Genomic DNA, 19,794 nt, shown 5'->3' with positions numbered 1-19,794 from the left:
GGAACCAGTATCAGATTCACATGGCTAGAGGACTCAGAAGCCCTGTGGGAAGGAACTCAGAAAACCTGGGAGAGGGGCAGTGGGCCTGGGAAGGCAGAGGTGGGCTATGGGTATTTCTTGCTGCAACTGGACAGGCTAGGGCAAAGGAGCACATTGAAGCATTCAGTTACTTGTAGGGCTTCACCCTTAGATGGGTAGGGTGACACTACCTGTAGGGGGTAGAGGGTGGCACTGGGGTTTGGCCAGGCCTGGGACACCTCTGTTATCCTTTGGGCAGAAATGCAGGGAGTCCCATGAGAAGGCACTTGGGCCATCTGTGTAGGCGTCTCCTCTCCTGTGGGGACCCAGTCATGGTCAGGGAGGTGCCCTCTCAGCAAGCTTGGCACTGTATGAGCTGAGAAATTTCTGAGGGTCTGATGGGATGAGGGGAAGGGAAGCCCTGAGCTGGCCTGGCCCCAGGGAGTGCTGGAAATGGAGAAGGCTTTGGGGTAGACATGGGGAGGCAGCCTGCCTTAGCCTCTGACCTCCTTTCTCTGTCCCTCAGAGACTGGCTGATGCTGCAGAGAATTTCCAGAAAGCCCACCACTGGCAGGACAACATCAAGGTAAGAACCGTAGCACCTTTCCCAGGCTGGGGGGCTGGGGGAACATGCAGGGAAGGGGGAGCAGAGCATGTAGCAAAAATTCCAGATTCCTCCTCAGTGCTGGGGTTATGTGATGTAGATATGAGCACCTCATCATTCCATAGGAGTAATGGGGTGTCCAGTGAGTGGACAGGCTTCTCTAAAGCAGCTCTCCCCAAAGCGGGAACTCCAATTCTTAGAGAGCTCTTAGGTCAAAATAGCCTCTTGACCTCAGGACTGGTCTGAGACTTTAATGCTGTGACCTGGAAGAGACACTGGGAAAAGGTTTTGTCTGTATCCTCTTTCCTGCACTGAACAGCAGCCTGTCCTCCCAGGAGGCCATCAGGCTGAGCCCAGAGTACCACGCTGCTACAGTCGCAAATGCTTCTCCTTCCACCATGAGAGCTCAGAAGGGCTCAAATACCTTGAAGTAGAGTCCAAAGTTCTGGGAGCAGAGAGCCCCGAGTGTGGGGGAGGGAGGGCATCCCCCACTAGCCAGTTCTTGGCTAGGACTGAATGCAGCTAACCCTTCATGTCAGCTTAGTGTCAGACTGAGGCAAGGTGATTCCCAAGCTTGGAGTAGCACTGGTACAAGGGATGATGAACCCTCAGGATCATACCAGCTGGCAGAGCAACTTGTGTCTGAACCGTGACTTTTGGTGGGTTCCCTGCTAAATATGGGGAGGGGTGGGAAGTGGTATTAAGAGCAGCCCTGGGACCCAGGGACCAATTCAGACGGTGGGGATGTGCTTCTCTCCAACTCTGGGCCAGGCATGTCTAAGCCCATCTGCCCCATGAACCTGGTAGGGCTATTATTCCTACTTACCTGAGGAAAAATGAGCACACAGTAAGTACAGCTACCTGAAGTTTATCTGTTGGTGGCCAAGATTCTTAACTGGCTATTAGATGCCAGCTATGATATAGTCCCCTAAGCCTGCTCCTCAGACTGCCCCTCTTCTCCCTGTGCCACCCTGAGCCTGCCCTGCCTTGCTGACACTAGGCCTCTCTTCCTTTGCTACCTGGTAGTTGCTGGGTGCTGCCCTCAAGGAGTTCATGTGTGATTGGAGACAATAGACAATTTCTTTTCAGTGCTGGGGATGGAGCCCAGGGCCTTGAAATGTGCTAGGCAAATGTTCTACCACTGATCACACCCCGAGCCTGAGAAGATTTTTTTTTTTCTTAATGAACAAACAAATGAGTTAGTGATTCCCTAAATCAGTGCCCAACCCCAGGAACCTGAGGACTTATCTTTCTTCCCCTCCCCACTCCAGTGCTATACCCATCCCTGGCCCTGTGCCTCCTCAGCCCCTTCATCAGAGGTACACATCACCGTAGCCACTAGCTCTCACTCACCATTCAGAGCATGCTGCTACCTACAAATAGCCCCTGCCTGGCAGCTGCAACGGCAAGGCCCAGCCCTGATCCTGCACTCACGGCCCAGGGTCTGATCACTTCTACCCTTTCTGATCCCTCCTCCTGGCTCCACTACACTGAACACTTCACTCTGGGCCCCTTCCCACCCCTGGGCCTTTGCTCGTTTCAGTTTCTACCTGGAACACCCTTCATTCCTCCAGAGGCCCAGCTCATCTGAAGCTACTTTCTCTTCCCAGCTCATCAGCCCCTCTGTCATCCGGGCACCCAGGATTCTCAGATCCTGCTTGGTCCCCTCATTTGTTCCTGAACATTGGCTTCCTCCCCTCCCCCACAAACAGGCATGTGGAAGAGTCAGGGAAATAAGGAAATTAGAAGAATTGCCCTCTGACAGGCTCTCTTTCTCCAGGCTCTCTTTCTCTTTCTGGCCTCCAGTCCAGGCCCAAATAAGGACACAAAGAGTTTACCATAGTCCCAAACCTGTTTTTCTTCCTGATTCTGCAGAAAACCTAGGATTTTCCAGAATTTTCCTGCCAAACCCTTGGCCCCTGAATTTCAGCCACTTTCTGAGGGAGGAGCAGTTTATTTGAGGCAGGGTGGACCCTAAGGAAGGAAGGCTGGAACTCAGGGATACCCAGGGGAGGTTAAGAGATGTTATTTGAAGACCCACTCTTGCATACTGGGAAACAATCCCCTTGGGACACAGGTGAGTCCTTGTTTTCCTCATTTGGCAAAGAACTGGCTGGCAGTGGTATTGTCTGTCAACTCAGACATGGCACCAAGGGGTCAATCCACATGCCAGTCTGGACAGGTGCCAAGTCAGTGATGATATGGGTGCATCACTGGCCATACATGACCTGGTTGCTTCTGTCCTGAGTTAAAGCAGGAGTGGGCTCTGGCTGCATGCCTCTGCCCAGCTTGATTAGTGATGCTGAAGCTATGGGTGTGACCACAGACAGCACTGATCCTAGGGACAGCTGGGCCCTGCCTTGTCTGCCCAATGCTTCCCTCCCTAGTCAGTTAGCATGTCTGCCTGTTGTCAGTTCCACTGCCTGATATACTCAGGTGGGAGGGCTGTAGTCATTCCCTTCTTCCCGGCAATCTGTGCTGCTGCTGAGACTGCCAGGCCACGAAGCATTAGTGCGAATGGTAACCCATTAGCCCACACTTTGGCCAGTGCTGCCAGGCTGTCAGATCTGGCAGCAGAACTGCAGGAGGGGCTATCCATGCCAGGGGCTTCAGGGACTGAGGCTAGGGAAGGGATAGTGTTTTGTGCCTTCCAAGCACAACCCACCCTGAAACTATGTCCTTCCCAACAACCTCCAGAAGGTGACAGACAAGGAACCACATTCATTCTCTGCATTCAGGAGAAACATCTGGCCTTTGTCACAATCCCAGCCTCAAGCGCAGGCTTCCCCAGGGATGGTCAGACATGCAGACCTCTGATGAAGACAGCAATGGTATTCCACATCCATACATAACCCCACTGACACCTTCTGGGGACTTACAGGATCCCAGAGTCTGCAGGATCCGAGCTGGGATGAGATCAAGGGGGCAATGGGTGGAGAGGACAAAAATTCCCTCTTCCCTCCTCTAGTCTTAGGCCCTGACCCTACACACTTGGCCATAGCAGGGGCAGGGAAAGTATAGCTACATCTTTGTCCAAACCCTTGGACACTAGGGAAACCAAGGCTGTGATTAGCAGGCAGCACCCCCCATGGCTGTGCAGACAGGCAGCAGTTGCTCTGGTGCCCATAACACTTAGGGCAGATGAAAATGGGCCACCTGTCGGATGATGCTGATGCCAATACCACATGCTGCCAGCATTGTGTGCCACCTAAACCACCCCCAGGGAGTAGCTGGGCCAGTGCATAGGTGGTGGAAGGAGAGCAGACCATTGGCTCCAGGACCTCAATGCCAACACCAAGACCTATAGTAGGAGACGAAACTATGCCCTGGGAGTCTAATGGAAGAAGCATCTCTACCCTGGGGAGTCTGCTGGGGAAGGTAGCTCTGCCTGGGGAATCTGGAAGAAGGGCTGTGAAGGCAGGGCCAGACCAAAAGAGCTGGCTGGACAGGACAGGTGGCCTCCCCTGCCTAAGAGTCTGACCAAACCATAGGGCCTGCTACCAGCCTCTCTGCCAAGCCAGTGACAGATGGCTCTCTCAGAAAACAGTCTTCTTGGCTGAGCTCAACTGGCAGTGGGCCAGGGCAGGAAGGCCATGCGTCCTCACTGATGTTGGCTGCCCTGGTCCCTGATCAGGAGGCTGGGGGACAGGCAGCAGTTGTATCTGGCCACCCTTGGCAGCCACTTTGCAGAACACCAAACCTGGATAACAAGTGCTATGCCACCGCTTATCCAGGCTCTTCCTCACCCTGTAACCCAACTGCCAACCCCTTGTGCCCTCTCTCGGGCTTGGCTCCTGCTAAGGAAGCAGCTATGTCATATGTGCTTACACACACTCACACAAACACATACACACAAACACACACACACACACACAGCCCTACCCCTCACCCATCACCTAATTACACAGGTTCATGTTGAGGATCATGTGTATGAGCTGGGGGAAGGGATTTCTCCACTCTTTGCCAAGTTTGAGCAAAAGGCCCCTAAGATATCAGGGAACAAAGGAAGGGGGTGTTTCACTGGTGGAGTGGCTAGTGGTAGAGTGCCTGCCTACCAAGCCTGAGGCTCTGAGTTTAAACCCCAGTATGTAAAAAAAAAAAAGACACCTGTTTCACCCATCTTGGAGGGAGGGGGTACCTTTTCCACATTCAGCCTCTCCTATGGGCTGTGGAGTTGACCCCCTGGAGCAGCTCCCTGTCCTCTTTGTACCCTCAGAAGAGGCATATCTTGATTTTACAAAACATAGGTAGAGATCCAGAGCCCATTGAGTCTGCAGGATTTAACCTGTCACCTTTGCCTTATCAGCGACATGGGGTGGCTCCTGAGATTTCTTATAGCACCACTGGGACAAGCCTGTAGGCTGGGACCTTTGAGGCTGAGCCTCAGTCTTTAGTCATTGTGTCCTGGTCAGAATTTGAACCCAACACCCTGTAGTGTACCAAGGGCCCTACAGTCACTCACTAGATAGCCTGCCTCCTTATCGCTTAACCCAGGAAAAAGTCATTAATGTGAACATTCCAGCATTGTATAAGCCAAAGCAGATGCAGAGGCTTTCCTGGGGACCCTCCCATCCCAACCGTGGTGATCCTAGCCTGCCACACCCCCAACTCCACATCACAACATGCATAGCAATCACAGCTGTATTTAAAATTCATTTGCATGGGTGACCTTGCCTGCTACTGTCCCATGCTCTCTCTACCAAGGAAACCAAGGAAGGGATGTAGCCTGACCCTCCTCAAAGCAGGAGTGGTGGGAGGAATCCTGCCCACTTGTGTCCAAACCCTGGGGAACAGGGAAGTTTACAGAACCCTGAGCTTCACCTGTAGTCACCTGTATGCTGTCTCCCCTTTGTCCCTGATGACACAATGAACAAGTAGAGAAAGAGCCACTGGAGCAGCTGAAGAGGTGGCCCAAGTGTGTACCAGGGTATTCCACAGATGACCCAGGTGCAGGCAGGCCCAGCGACAGCCTGAGAGGGGAGCCTAGAGCTCCTGGAAGCCTGAGAGTGACCAGCCCCCACCTGTGCCCTTTCCTGTCCTTGCAGAAGGTTCGCCTAAAAAGTTGGCAAGTGAAGCCCTAGGTTGTAATCTGCAGTCCTCCCACAGCGCCTGCCTGTTTTCATTATGGAGGGAAAGAGCATCAGAGCCGTGTTTATAGCCCCCTTTTAGATAACAAATCACATTTTCTTTTCGCCTGCAAGTGTGTTGAATTGATATTTTTTCCCCTCAGTTTAATGGGTTTGTGTGTTCAGGAATGATCTTCATCAACCGAAACTCCTTATTGTGTTTGATGTAATGTCAGCTTTCATTATGTGCTTCTTTCAGAGCCAGGCACAGGGAAAGGCCCAGCACCCCAGAGCCTGGGCCCTGCCGCACCCCCCACCCTGGCCCACCTAGGCTCCAGTCTTCCTGGATGGATGGGTGGGCAGTAGTGGGTGTGAATGAGGTTGGAGATGAGTTGGGAAAGCAGGTCGGAGCCAGAGTGTGAGACCTTCTTTGTCCCTGCCCTGGTGTCATCTGTATGTTTGAGTCACAGGAAGTGCTGCACACAGCAGGCATCTCAGACACTGGAGTTGCCTTTGGCCTTACATTTGTGATGGTGCCCAAGCATGATGCCCAGCATGCAGTCACTGTTCTAGAATCCTTGGACTTAACATGTTCAACTAGTGGTGTGCACCCCTAAAACCCCTGATGGGAGACAGCCTAGAACTGTTCCCCAAAGCATTCCCCAGGAGAGGCTGGCAGAGTGGTTCAAGTGGTAAGAGCGCCTGCCTAGCAAGTGTAGGGTCCTGAGTTCAAACCCCAGTATGCCAAAAAAAAAGAACATTCCCCAATACTGACTGCCTCAGACCATGGCCACGGACCCAATACCTGGGCAGCCTAAGGCCAGGATGTCCCCTGTGTGCATGAGGAGCCTGAGGCTCACTCAGAGAGAGAATGGTACAGCTATGGGGTCACATAGCAAATGGGCCTCAGCCAAGCCTTGGAGTGGCTTCGGTCCCTTGTAGAGTGAGTGCTGGCTTTGTGCATGCTGATTTGTGGGCAGGTCCTTGGGAGCAAATTTGGTTACCACTTTCATTTGCAGGCCACAAGGAAACAGGCCCTAAGTAAGTGAGAGACTGCTGAGGCCATGTTGTAGGATATTGCTGTACAAAATGGGGCTGAAGAGCACCTGGGGGGTGTGACTTGGACAGTGACCCTGGCCCTAGAGCTTACCGAGGCAGAATGGGGTGGCCCCTCCTAAGCGGGTGACACTCGCTGACACCAAGCTCACCTTCTGGCAGCCTCTGTCAGCCATGCTCAGTTCTGATTAAAGATCATTAAACATGAAATTAGCCCGTTTGTTTTACGGGTCCCCAGGGTTGCCAGTGATTATGACGCGCAGATGGCCAAGAACCCAGGCGGCAGGCGGGCAGGCATAGGCCAGGCCAGGCAGGCGGGCACAAGCGGGTGAGGGCCGGGAGGCAGGCTGTGGGCCGGGCTTTGCTGGGCTTTGTTTTCTTCCTCTCCTGTTGTGTAAACCCCTTTGCATTTCACAACAAATCACAGATAATTAATAAGTACATGCCCGTAATGAGCAGGCTTTTTAATAGAAGAAATTGGAAGATGCAGCATCAAGTCATTATTTTGCTCTTGCCCAGGCTCAGCTCTGTTTCCTTTCTTCCTCATTCCCCTATCCTGCCTCAGCCAGCGACTCAGCAGCCAGGCCAGCCCTGACCCTACCTCTAAGCCAGGCTCTGGTGCAGGACCTTGGTCCCTGAATCAGGGGATTCCAGGGTACTGTATCATCTTGGAGCCTGTGAGGGACCCTGAGGACAGGCCTGGGGATGGAAGTAGGGCACCCCCAGCACTGACTCAAACAGTCCATCTAGGGCTATGGGTGGAGGATAGGATGGTCTCTGTCCCAGAGGAGCCCCTGAGCTGTTAAGTGCTGAGGCCTTTCTCCCCTCACCAGGAGGAAGATATCATGTACTATGACGCCAAAGCCGATGCTGAACTGGTGAGTGACCCACCTCTGCCAGAGGCACACCCCCTCTTCTGGGCCTCAGTGGTTTCAGTAGTGAATTAGATGTTACTCAGCATTCTGAGCTCATCCTTGCAGGCCCCCAATCTCCCACCACCCACAACTCCCTAGAGGTCCTTGACCCCCTCAGGTTTGTGTCTCTGTGGCTACTAATGGGCTGGGCTTCACTGCACAGTATGGGCAGACCGGGCACCCTCCCCGGGCAGTGCGAGGGAGCATTTAGACTTCTTCCCCCACAAAACAAAGCAGTTCAGGTCCCATCATGGAGAGGGGCTCTGAACATGAGGAGAGTAGAGGAAAGAGGGAGCAGTGAGGAGGGCTCCCTGGAAGTAGGCAGGTGGGAGCAAGACACCATGATGTCCAGGTGCTTCTCCAGGTCAGGGCAGGCTCCCTTCCCTGGGTTGTAGGGAACTCAGCATTGGTGTGCAGATCACCCACAACCTGGCTCCACCATGAGTGGTTGGCCCTGAGTCACTCAGTTTCATCCCAGCTGCAGAGGCAGCCCAGTTCCTCTACCCATTCTAGATGAGATGAGGTTCAGCTAGGGATCACTCCCTAGTAGTAATGGCACTTGGGCTGAGCCAAACTTCTCTTCTGCTTCCATGTCTGTCACTGGCAGAGATTGGTTTAGGATGCCCTGTAAGGTATTGAGGTCTTGTCACTAGAGAACTTGGTAAAAGATGTATCGCCATCATGGGGGAGGTGGCTACAGAGAAGACAAGTATCTGAGGATGTAGGCATTTGGAGTAGATAATTTTTTCTGAACTTGTCAAGGCCCAAGTCCCTCTGCCTGACTTCATAGCAAAGTAGTAGGACCAGACTGTGCTTTCTATATAAACAGAAGTGCCACAATATTGCAGTGTTTTGGAACCAACCTGTGCCTGCTGGTGCAGAAGACCCAAGATCAGGTCCTTTCCCTTCCAGACCTGAAGGGTTTTCCTGGGGTGATCAGGAGGTGTCCCATGACACCAAGAGGTAGAAAGGCTGGAGAGGATCCCTGCACAGGGTCCACAGTGCCCGGCTCGACTAGGAGAGCCTTAGGGAGGGCAGGGGGCTGAGAAAGAGGGGGTGGGCTCAAGCAGGTGTGCTTCCCCTTGGCTGAGCTCCGTGGCTCCCAGAGAAGTTGCTAAAATTAAAGCTGGAATCTGAAATTCAAATGAAGAGCGAACCTTTAATTAGACCCTGAATCTAATTCCTTACCCCCCTCTGCAGCGGGCTGTAATTTTAGCAATCAGTGCATTAAATATAAACCAGGAGACTGCGGTTGCCCACTGCACAAAGCCCCTGGGCTCAGGGTAGCACTGAGGGACTCCCTGGCCAGGTTGGTGCCCAGCCCCCTACCAGATCCCTCTTTACTCCCTACTCCCAGCAGCCCCCCAACTCTATCCAGGACCCTAACCCTGGCTCTAAATCACTAACTCTCTATTCCCAGCTCCTTGAACATCTGCTGGGCTTTGGGACTGCCCAGTAAGGTAGAGTCACTCTAGACAGGGCTGGGCCAGAAGTCCCCAGTATAAATAACAACACACACACATTTGCCTTCATCCCTGCTTGTTGTGTTGTTTTGTTTTTTCAGTCTTTGCCAGAGGTACAGTTAGAGATCTTTCTAGACCATTTACTTTTAAATTACCAGCCAGAAGGTGGGGGTGGGGGAAAGAGAAAGAAGGAAAAAGTTCACTAGCTGATAGCTTATCAGAATGGAATCCAAATGTCACATTAGTTGGGAAAGTTGGGAGATTAAATTTTCCAGCGCCCTTCATCTGCCACTGACATTTCGGGGGCTTTCTTCTCCTACACCTCCCCCTCCTCGGAGTGGAGCGTGTGTGGCACATACCTCACAGGCCTCTGCTCTCTGCTCAGGCCTGGATGCTCAGCATCTGCCTGCCCTGGCTTTACTCAACTCCCAAGGGCTTCTGAGGGTCCCTCCGGAGAGAGCAGAGGGTGGTCCACTGGGTGAGGGGCATGGGAAGCCAACTGACAGCCTAGATTTTGCTGTCTAAAATCCATCCTGAAGAGGTAGGCACTTCAGAGCTGTGTCCCCGAGATGTGCAGAGCATATCTGGTCTGGTGGAGAGGCATAGTCACCCTTTCTCCAAACAAGACATAGCCTCAGCAGATGCCTTGAGGTGGGAACATAGGGGTGGGGTATGCCCAGAATACAATGAGCAGGAGGGGCAGCAGCCCATGAGGCCAAGGGTGGGGGGGAGGAGACAAGCTGATCTTGAGCTGAGGTGGTCATAGGGCTCTTGGGGGGTTTAGTGGAGAGTGTGTGGAGAGTTCTACTGTTCAGGCTTCCTCCTACCAAGGCTGAAGCCCCCAGCTCTGCTCCCTCCCCTGCCTCAGTTGCCAAGTCTCCCTTGCCTCTATGTCTGGCTTTTCCCTTTCTTCCCCTTCACTCTCTCCACCATCTTCCCTCCCTGCTTGTACACCTGCACCCGACCCTGCCCCCCCTTTGGCTGCAGCATCAATACTGTAGTCACACTCCCACTCCTACTAGCCTGTGGAGGTAGGTGGGGGTGCACAGCGCATGCCCAGCCTGCCTGGCCAAGAGATGCCGTAATTGGCACCTGTCAGGAGGCTGCAGTTCATTTTAGAAAATCAACGGGGGCCTGTACAGTCCTGCTGCTAGCAGGCACTGCAGACCCTCCCTCTGGAGGTCACCAGGTCTCAGTGCTAGCCGCTTCCCCAGCCTAGCTCTCCCCAGTCATGCCCCCCAGCTTAGCCCCTAGAGCTGCCTAGAGCTGGGATGGTATCCTTGCTCCTTTCCCCACTGCCAAAAGAAGCTCCATGCGGGGGATGGATGGAACCCAGTGGGGAACATGGAGGTGCAAAGCTCCTAGGAGGGACTGCTGAAGCCTCTCTGATTGCACAGGGCACATCCTTAGAAACAGAAATCTGCAACTTTCTCCTTTTAACTGCCTCCACTCTTTGCCCCTCCCCCCTTGCTAATAATTGGCTTTCAAAGATATGGGGAAGGGGTCAGTTTGGGTTTGGTTTTAGAATTTGGGTTTGGCAAATGGGTGGAATGGGCAAGGATAGGTAGGAGTCACAAGACTTCTGGTGAGGGGTCCATACCTATGTCTATCTGTCCCTGTATCTCTCCATCTATCTCTTTTTGTCTCTGACTGCTATAGCTTCTGTCCTTGAGATGCCCCTATCTTCTGGACTCTGGCCCTCCCTAGGCTGTCCAACCCACCCACCATTTTCCAGCCCTGACACTGCGGGGGGTGGGGGTGCTTTCTGCAGGACGACCCTGAGACTGAGGATATGGAGAGGGGATCCAAGACCAGCACCCTAAGGCTGGACTTCATGGAGGACCCAAACTTCAAGAACAAAGTCAACTATTCATACACAGCGGTGCAGATCCCCACGGATATCTACAAAGGCTGTGAGTGTTACAGCAATCGAGGTGGCCTTCCCCACCCACATGGGGGCAAGGCCTGCTGCCTCTGCACTCCCAGGTCCCCAGGGATGGAAGGCTAGTGCCATCTACCTCCAGTCCCCTCCACCCAAGGTCACACATGCTCACCTCTCATTCTTACCTACATTCAGGCCTCCAGCCACTCACAGGCAGAGCCTCACACTGACCCTCAGCAGGCTATGAAACCCTGAGCCTCTCATACATATGAACACATATACACACACTGCTGCACGCTGCTGGGCTGAGTCCCCTGAAGCAGCTCCTCACCACCTTCTCCCATTCCCTGAGCCCATTAGGAGTGGTTGAGAAGCTGCCACACATCAGGTGGATGGACACAAGGGCTAGGGGACAGGGACTTACCCCTCTCATGGGCACCAACCTGATTATACCACCATGATCTTTGGCACAGAGCCAAGGGGGTGGGGCATTGCTTTAAGAGGGCTCAGGAAGAGGGTGGTTAAGATTGCAAGCCTTAGGGACGAGGTAGCTTTACACAATGAGGAAACCAGCTTGCTATAGCTGGAAGGATTTGCCAGACATGAGAAGGAACTTCTTGAAGATCTTGGGAGTCATAGTGAGAGGAGGCTAAATGTCAAACACTGGGTGGGGAGCTTCAGCAGCAGGATTTAAGGCACTGGGGCCTGTAGGTTCTGACACAATCCATGGGCACCTGCAGGGCAACCTCAGAATCCAAGGATTCCTGGGCTGGGGTTCTTGGGACAAAGGTTCCAGAGCTACTACATAGGTTCCAGAATGCAGGGAATCTCCCAGGGTCCTCAGGGAAGCCCCCTACACCCTCAATGTTAGCCAGACCTTCTGGGAAGCCTCAGGGGGGTAGAAGAGGATGTTCTCTCTTACCCCCCACAGGCTGCCTGCAGGCCACCTGCTTGAGCCAGTCAAGGGGCACTATCACAGGCAGGCACACTAATTAAAACAGGAGCCACACCACCCTCCCCAGTCACCCCTCGCTACCCACACAAATTACATTTTATATGTTTTTTATTTACTGTGTCACTTTTAATTAAATCTGTAATCGCCTGCCTGAGGGGGCATGGTCCCCGTTTCCCAACTCAGCATGATCTGAGAGTATGTGCATGTGGGTGCAGGGGTGTGCATGGGGCCAAGTTGCAGGCCCTTTTCTGGGGGTGGGATGTTTACATTAGAGTGTCCTGCAGTGAATACAGGCATATGTGTGGCAGCATGTGGCCAAAAGATACCAGCAGGCACAGGACAGCCATCCTCTTCGTTTGTTTTGCAATAGTGGGGTTTAAACCCTGGGCTGCAAGCACTCTGCTTTCCACCCCTCCCTGTCCCCCACCCCAGTTCTTCTCTTGGCTCTTGACCTGAGCTGGGAATACCCCTCTGCTGGCAGCCAGAGGGGCTTCCAAGATGATTTGCTCCCAGCCTCTCAAGGAAAGACTGAGGCTCAGTGAAGGGCAGATGTGTCAGTCAGACTTCTAAAGCAGGTGGTATTGTGAAACGCTGGAAGGCCTGACTATTTTTCCTCAAAAAGAAAAATAGAAATTGTTCAACTCACTAAGTTTCTAAATCAGAAACAGGACCATAGCATAGTGTTCAATAGGCAGAGCCAATGCTAGAAATGTGTGTTATTTTCACATGATGGTCAGTTAAGGGGGAGACAGAGACAGAGAAGAGGGCGAGAGCAGAGGGTGGGGGAATTGAGCAGCAGACTGGCAAAGCCCCACAGTGCAGGGGGAACAGAGGGTCTGGCTGAGTGTGTGGGGCCCCTGGGTTGCAGGCACAACCACAGCAATATAAATCACAACTCTGAAAAGAGCAGAGCCTTTGGAAGGCCTTCTCTGGTTCTTACTTAGAATGGTCTTTGATGGAGATGGGGAGCAGACAGTGGCAGGGCTCCACCTGGGAAGAGGCTCCCCACCCAAGCCTCCGGAGGTAGAGGAAACAAGGGAAGAAATAATGGTTCCTGACAGAATCAGGAGTCCTGCTCCTGATTTTTCTGAGTGTTCAGGGACAGGTACACTGCACACATGACCCTGTGCCCCACACATACATGGGGCTGCCCTGAATCAGGGGGCAGGGGTCCTGCTCAGGTTTAATGGTCAGCAGAATGAAGGCCAGTCATCTGAGAGGAACCTTGCCCCATGAAGGTATGGAGGGGCGGGTCTGCCCAGGGGGTTACAAAGGCACAACTATGGGGATTGGGGGTTAGAAGGTGGGGTAATTGATGGTAGGAAGATATGAAAGCAGGGCCCACTAGTGACCTCCTATAGGTGCAGAGGGGCATGAAAGTATGGACATATGTACCCCTCCTTACCTATGGCATCAGCTGGGTTGCTGGGCAGGTGAGTATGAAAGGAAGGGGTCACACATCTGGTTGGAAGCATAGAAGTTAGATGCAGGGATACCTGCTGAGGGTGCAGGCTGTATATGTGTGCACATGTGTGTGCAAGTGCATGTGCCTGTGTTGGAGTGGGATCCTGGCACTGCCCCTCCCCTCCAACAGCCCCCACCTCTGCCCCTGCCTGCTCCTGGCCCCAGTTGATTAATCATGGAGCTGAGTGGCTTCCAGCTTATCAGGTACCTTAATAGCTGAATAATTCCAGCCCCATCAGCGGGCCCTTAATTGCTTTCTTGTGGCTGCGGCCTGGAGTGCATGCTGAGTGGGTGAGTTCCCTGGGGACCAGCCGCAAGCTCTAGACAGCATGCTGAATGGGGGGCCCAGCGCAAAGCTCCCTGCCACCTGGGCAGCTCCTCTCCAAGGGACACAGACCACAGCTGCCCTGCTTCCTCATGAGGAATCTGGGTGGAGGGTAGGCTAAGTACTTTCTTTGACAGCTTAGAGGGATGAGGACCAAGAAATCTGGTATAGCCCCAGCTGGACATGGGGACATGAGGGGGTCTGGACAGGCAGAGATCAGGGGAGGCCTTCTAAGTGGAGGGCCTGGGCAGGAGTGTTGTAGAAGTGTGTTTAGCAGGGGACAGGCCAGGACTCCCCACCCAAGCCTCTCGATCCCCTCTCCCCCCAGCCACCATTATCCTCAATGAGCTTAACTGGACAGAGGCTCTGGAGAATGTATTCATTGAGAATCGCAGGCAAGATCCCACACTGCTGTGGCAGGTCTTTGGCAGTGCCACAGGAGTCACTCGCTACTATCCAGGTAGGTTCCAGCTCATCTTCTCTGTCTACCCAGCACCCCATCTTGTCCATCTCCCAGTCAACCCATCCTGGGGTGCATGGGGTGGGATGGCCACCCTGTAGGCTGAGATGACCCAGCCATTCCTGCAAGGCCTGTCTGCCCGGGTTGGGCCATTCCCTGCCATTTCCCCTCACCTTCTCTCCTCCCACAGCCACCCCTTGGCGAGCTCCCAAGAAGATTGACCTGTACGATGTCCGAAGAAGACCCTGGTAAGCAAGCAGGGAGGAGCTGGGCAGGGATACCCCTTCAGCTCCCCACTTCTCTTGCCTGCTCCCCTCCCTCCCGATATCCAGGCCTCCAAGCAGGGTGCAGCCATCTCTATCCAATTTTCATTTCACACATCGTTGCCACTGGAAAATGGATCCCATCACCCAGACAGGCCTCCCAGCTGCCTCTGCCCCCCATGTACCACCCAGTATCCCCACCCTCTCAGGACTAAGAGATCAGACCAGTGCAGGAGTTCCTTCTGTAGGGTTGGCCAGCCCCTGCCCATGTGAGCCCTCTGCTATGCCCCTCCTGCAGTACCCCATGACCTTACCTTCCTACTCTATCCCACACACAGCTAGACTGTCCTTAAGGCCTCCATCTGTAGTAGAGGACATGAGAAGCCAGTGAAGTTGGGGAATGCCTCCTGCCCCTTGTCTGGATCACATACTCCCCCACGCCTTGTGATTGTTGACTTGCTGAGGGACCAGATCATTCATATTATGGGCAGGGACTGTTTTATTAAGCGTGGTCTCTCCACTGTCCAGACCCTGTCTGGCCCGTAGAGTGGATGGTCAGTAGAAACACATGAATCAATGTGTGGGTGAAGGAAGGAAAGACTGGCAAGATCCCAGGGGTATCTGGCCCTAACTAAGGCTTTTCCTGGACAGGTATATCCAGGGGGCCTCATCACCCAAGGACATGGTCATCATCGTGGATGTGTGAGTGACCGCAATGCTCCAGCAGGGCTGGGGCAGGACTGGAGCTAGACACTGCTGCCTGGGAATGTCATGGGGAAAGGGTGGGAGAACACCTGAATTCCCCCACATGGATGCTGCCTGACCTCTCCAGGAGCGGCAGTGTGAGTGGCCTGACTCTGAAGCTGATGAAGACGTCTGTCTGTGAGATGCTGGACACGCTCTCTGACGATGACTATGTGAATGTGGCCTCGGTGAGTGCCAAGGCGGCAGGCAGGCAGGGAACTGGTCACCCCCACTGCCTTGATCCAGTGACCACCACCAGCCTGTACAACAGCTACCTGCCTTGGCCAGCCTGAGGATACTTACCACCCACTGTCCCTGCAGTTCAACGAGAAGGCGCAGCCTGTGTCTTGCTTCACACACCTGGTACAGGCCAATGTGCGTAACAAGAAGGTGTTCAAGGAAGCTGTACAGGGCATGGTGGCCAAGGGCACCACAGGTTATAAGGCTGGCTTTGAATATGCCTTTGACCAGCTGCAGAACGTGAGTTCCATGGGTAGATCAATGGGCAGCCGGGGGCGGGCAAGGGCCCAGGCTTGGTGACACAAAGAAATTAAGATGAATGGCCTTGTTAGCACCAAACAGGCAGCTTGGACATATAGCACCATCTGCTGTTGGGGAGGAGGGCTAGGCTCACCATGGGGAGGGAGGCCCTGTCACTGGACGAGGTTGGGGGCGGGGCAGGAGGCACCTGACTCCACACTCACCCCTGCCTAGTCCAACATCACCCGGGCCAACTGCAATAAGATGATCATGATGTTTACGGATGGTGGTGAGGACCGTGTACAGGACGTCTTTGAGAAGTACAATTGGCCCAACCGGACGGTGAGGCTCCACCCAGGTGGGGGCTGTCCTGATCTGGGCCCAGGACAGGGGAGGGCTATCTATGAGTGGCCACAATAGTAATCTCAATCCTCTAACAGGTGCGCGTATTCACATTCTCAGTGGGGCAGCACAACTATGATGTCACACCCCTGCAGTGGATGGCCTGCACCAACAAAGGTACCTACCTCACCTGATATTGCCACCAGGGGGCCTGCCTACCACGTCTTGCCGCCAGCTGTCTGTCCATATGTTCAGTTGTTTGTTCATCCACTAACTTGCCATACATGTGGCCGACCATTAAGCTATCAGCTAGGCTCTTACTTGTCCATCTGACAGAGCATCTTTCTGCCCATCTGGCTGTCTGTCCATTGTCCATCAGTCTCCAAGCTTGTCTGCTCCTATGTCTGTTTAATGATCAATCCATCTTTCTGTGCACTACGCCTGGCTTCTGGGTGGGCTCTGAATGTCACTGCCATCCTACAACGAAGGACTTTAGGATCCTTACTCCACCCCATCTCTGCCCACTACCTCTGCTCTGCTTCCTTTTGCTCACTCCCCTTCCATAACATTGGACCCAGTGACAGGGCAATGGCAAGGAGCACAAAGAGATATGAGTTGGGGATGGAGGGTGACACCAAAAAGAGAAGAAGACTGACTGGCAAATCAGAGCTGCAGACATACCCCACAGAGCAGGACCCCCTGTGCTGTGGGTCCTGCAGTGCCAGCCAGGCCCACTTCTGTCTCGATTCCCTTCACAGGTTACTATTTTGAGATCCCTTCCATTGGAGCCATCCGCATCAACACACAGGTGAGGCTGTGGTGGTGGGGGGGGGCCTCCTCCTATCTCCTGGCTTCCCTCTTGGCGGTTCCAGACTTTGGCTACTGTGGGCCATCAGTGCCACCTAGTGACAAGTAGGGCACAATCCTGAAGCACTGGGAGGTAGAAGAGGGAGAGAGTTGGGGGGAATACTCAAGACTCTTGCTGCCCTCTCCCCAGGAATATCTAGATGTGTTGGGCAGGCCCATGGTGCTGGCAGGCAAGGAGGCCAAGCAGGTGCAATGGACCAATGTGTATGAGGATGCACTGGTAAGGCCTCTGGACAAGGAAGGGGGGATGGAACCTTCCCCCACAGATCTGCCCACAGGGCCAAGACCCTTGAGGGCTCCCTTATGGGATTACCCAAACAGAGGAAAAAGGTGGCCTGTGCCCAAGCCCCTGCCCTGAACAGTCTGGGTGGGAGCAGCGCTGGCCACAGGAGACCCCCATCCTCCTTCTCTCCCTTTAGGGGCTGGGGTTGGTGGTAACAGGGACACTCCCTGTTTTCAATCTGACTCAGGATGGTCCCGGGGAGAAGAAGGTGAGATCCCCACTGGGGGAGGGTTGTGTATGCCCATAGAAAGTGTGGGGATGAAGGGATAGGGCAGACCTGCAAACCAGAAGGGGTAGCTGCCTGTGAGCACAACTTGAGGGTGTGGGGTCTCCGCAGGGGGGCTTCCCCATGGACTTGAGCTCATTAAAGCTCCCTCCCGTGCCTCTGCTCCCAGAACCAGCTAATCCTGGGCGTGATGGGCATCGACGTGGCTCTGAATGATATCAAGAGACTGACTCCCAACTACACAGTAAGTGTCCACAAGGACTCAAGCCAGGGTCAAGCAGGGGCTTCATACAGCTCAGGCTCAAAGTTGTTGTCACATATGCCCCACCTTCCCCCCCCTACCCCCTGCCATTTTCATAGCCGAGATGCAAGCTACCTAATCACAGGTCCTGGCCAGCCACACTGCCACTCTGCAATTTCCCTGCCTTACAGTTCTGCTTTTCACCTGTAGGCCTTCTCTCAGAGTTCCCTCTGCCTGCAGTGCACATCTTCCCCTCCTCTCTGTCCAGAACATTCCTGCCTATTCTCACAGCCCATTCAGGCCTGCCACCTGTTGCTATAACATGGCTGTGAGCTAAGAGTGGTATTTATGTTTTTGGATTTTTTTTTTTTGTCGAACTGCAGTTTGAACTCGGGCTTTGTGTGTGCTTGCAAAGCAGGCACTCTACCATTTGAGCCACACCTCCAGTCCTGTATATTTTTAAAACCACTGGAAAAATCAAAACCAGTGGCCATGTGGGACCCATGGAGGTGGAGAGGTCCAACTGGCTGATAGTTCCCTGGGGACTGCAGAGTGTTAACCCATGGGGTGGTCATCCCTGATGAGGGCTGGTGCATGAGGGGTGAGAGGCAGGCTTAGGGCATGTACCAGGAGGGGGCCCTTGGCACAAGGCAGGCAGATAGTACCCTTAGCAGGGTAGAAAGCAGAATGGAGAAGAGCTCCAACCCTGAGCCCCAATCTGCACCCCTAGCTTGGAGCCAACGGCTATGTGTTCGCCATTGACCTGAATGGTTACGTGTTGCTGCACCCCAATCTCAAGCCCCAGGTGAGCCAGGTGGGTGGCCTGGAGGGTGGGCAAATCCTCCAGTATGGGGACTCCTGACTTCCCACCTGGCCTCCCACAGACCATCAACTTTCGGGAGCCCGTGACTCTGGATTTCCTGGATGCAGAGCTGGAGGACGAGAATAAGGAGGAGGTAACTAACGCCAAGGCAGAGAGGAGGGATAGGGATGCAGACACAGAGCAGAGGAAGGTCACACTTCTGACCCTTTCAGATCCGTCGGAGCATGATTGATGGCAACAAAGGTCACAAACAGATCAAAACATTGGTCAAGTCCCTGGATGAGGTGAGAAGGCAGGGGAAGGTGAACAGGGAGTCAGGTGGGCACCCTCTTTCCCCTCCACCAACTTACCTGCTCACCCAAGTACTTTATGCAACCCTTTCTCCCAGAGGTACATAGATGAGGTGATTCGGAACTACACCTGGGTGCCTATAAGGAGCACCAACTACAGGTGAGTGGACCATGGCTGGGCGGGCAGACAGGCAGGGGTGACCTCATAGTCTAAGCCCAATCCAGCTATCCCATCCCTCTCACCTCAGTATGCTTTGATTACCATCCCAGTGGGGTACCAGTTGTCAGGGCTCCTCAAAACTCACCCTGGGGTGCTCTTCCCAGGGCCTCTTCTGGCCTTTGAGGAATGAGTAGCAGATTCTGGGAGTGCAAGACAGAGGACAGGACAGTGCATACAATGTCTTCTCACATCCACTACCCTGCCATCCCCCTACCTGGAGGGTCTCTTGAGTATCCACACCCAGGTTATCATCCTAGCACACTCAGTGCCTGCTCTCAACCAGCATCACAGCCTCAGAACAGGTTCCCTGTGGGTCAGGCATGGTCAGCATAAGTTGTTCTCTGTGTGACCCCAACACAGCTGGTCCATGGGCCATTTTGAAATGTCAGGGACATCTTCACACTTCAGGACTGGCCCTGACTCCTTTCACCACAGTCATGGAGCCCTGCTCTTAGCTGGCTCTCACAGGGCCTGGGTACCTGGACCAGTGGCCTCTGCTTCCTCAGCAGCACCCACCCTGCAGCTAGCTCACAGACAGCATTCTGCCCCTTGAGAGTTTGCTGCTGGTCAGGAAGCTGGAAGAGCAGGTGGGTGCTGGGGTGGGTAGAAGGGTTCAGAGTTGCTTTGGGGCTGGTGGTTCAGAGGCCTCCAAGAGAATTGGAGAAGTAGAGAGCCCAGGCCCCTGGTTTCTCCAAGGTGCTGACCCCTAGGCCATAAATCTCCTACAGCCGTACAGGGGAGGGGCACCACCCATGTCTTGGGCCTCTATGTCCAACTCGGAGGCCATGGGATGATAGTGCCAGTGTGG

At 53.8% G+C, this 19,794-nt stretch overlaps 1 protein-coding gene across 8 annotated transcripts in view; it reads left to right on the top strand.

Annotated features, from left to right (window-relative positions):
- Positions 1–19,794, top strand: part of Cacna2d2 (calcium voltage-gated channel auxiliary subunit alpha2delta 2) — a 130,180-nt gene that overhangs the window by 99,002 nt on the left and 11,384 nt on the right. For all 8 annotated transcript variants that reach the window (XM_020174390.2, XM_074059006.1, XM_020174389.2 and 5 more), the window contains exons 4-21: positions 545–604; positions 7,578–7,622; positions 10,893–11,034; positions 14,076–14,207; positions 14,398–14,455; positions 15,122–15,172; positions 15,303–15,402; positions 15,536–15,694; positions 15,929–16,036; positions 16,135–16,213; positions 16,795–16,844; positions 17,034–17,123; positions 17,323–17,394; positions 17,582–17,656; positions 18,384–18,458; positions 18,538–18,609; positions 18,689–18,760; positions 18,865–18,926. In XM_020174390.2, the coding sequence (XP_020029979.2) occupies positions 545–604; positions 7,578–7,622; positions 10,893–11,034; positions 14,076–14,207; positions 14,398–14,455; positions 15,122–15,172; positions 15,303–15,402; positions 15,536–15,694; positions 15,929–16,036; positions 16,135–16,213; positions 16,795–16,844; positions 17,034–17,123; positions 17,323–17,394; positions 17,582–17,656; positions 18,384–18,458; positions 18,538–18,609; positions 18,689–18,760; positions 18,865–18,926 (1,502 nt within the window). The remainder of the gene's footprint in view (positions 1–544; positions 605–7,577; positions 7,623–10,892; positions 11,035–14,075; positions 14,208–14,397; positions 14,456–15,121; positions 15,173–15,302; positions 15,403–15,535; positions 15,695–15,928; positions 16,037–16,134; positions 16,214–16,794; positions 16,845–17,033; positions 17,124–17,322; positions 17,395–17,581; positions 17,657–18,383; positions 18,459–18,537; positions 18,610–18,688; positions 18,761–18,864; positions 18,927–19,794) is intronic.

This window comes from Castor canadensis, chromosome 17, assembly GCF_047511655.1.
Source record: "Castor canadensis chromosome 17, mCasCan1.hap1v2, whole genome shotgun sequence".
Taxonomy (NCBI): Eukaryota; Metazoa; Chordata; class Mammalia; order Rodentia; family Castoridae; genus Castor; species Castor canadensis.
This window is presented reverse-complemented; position numbering and strand designations above follow the sequence as displayed.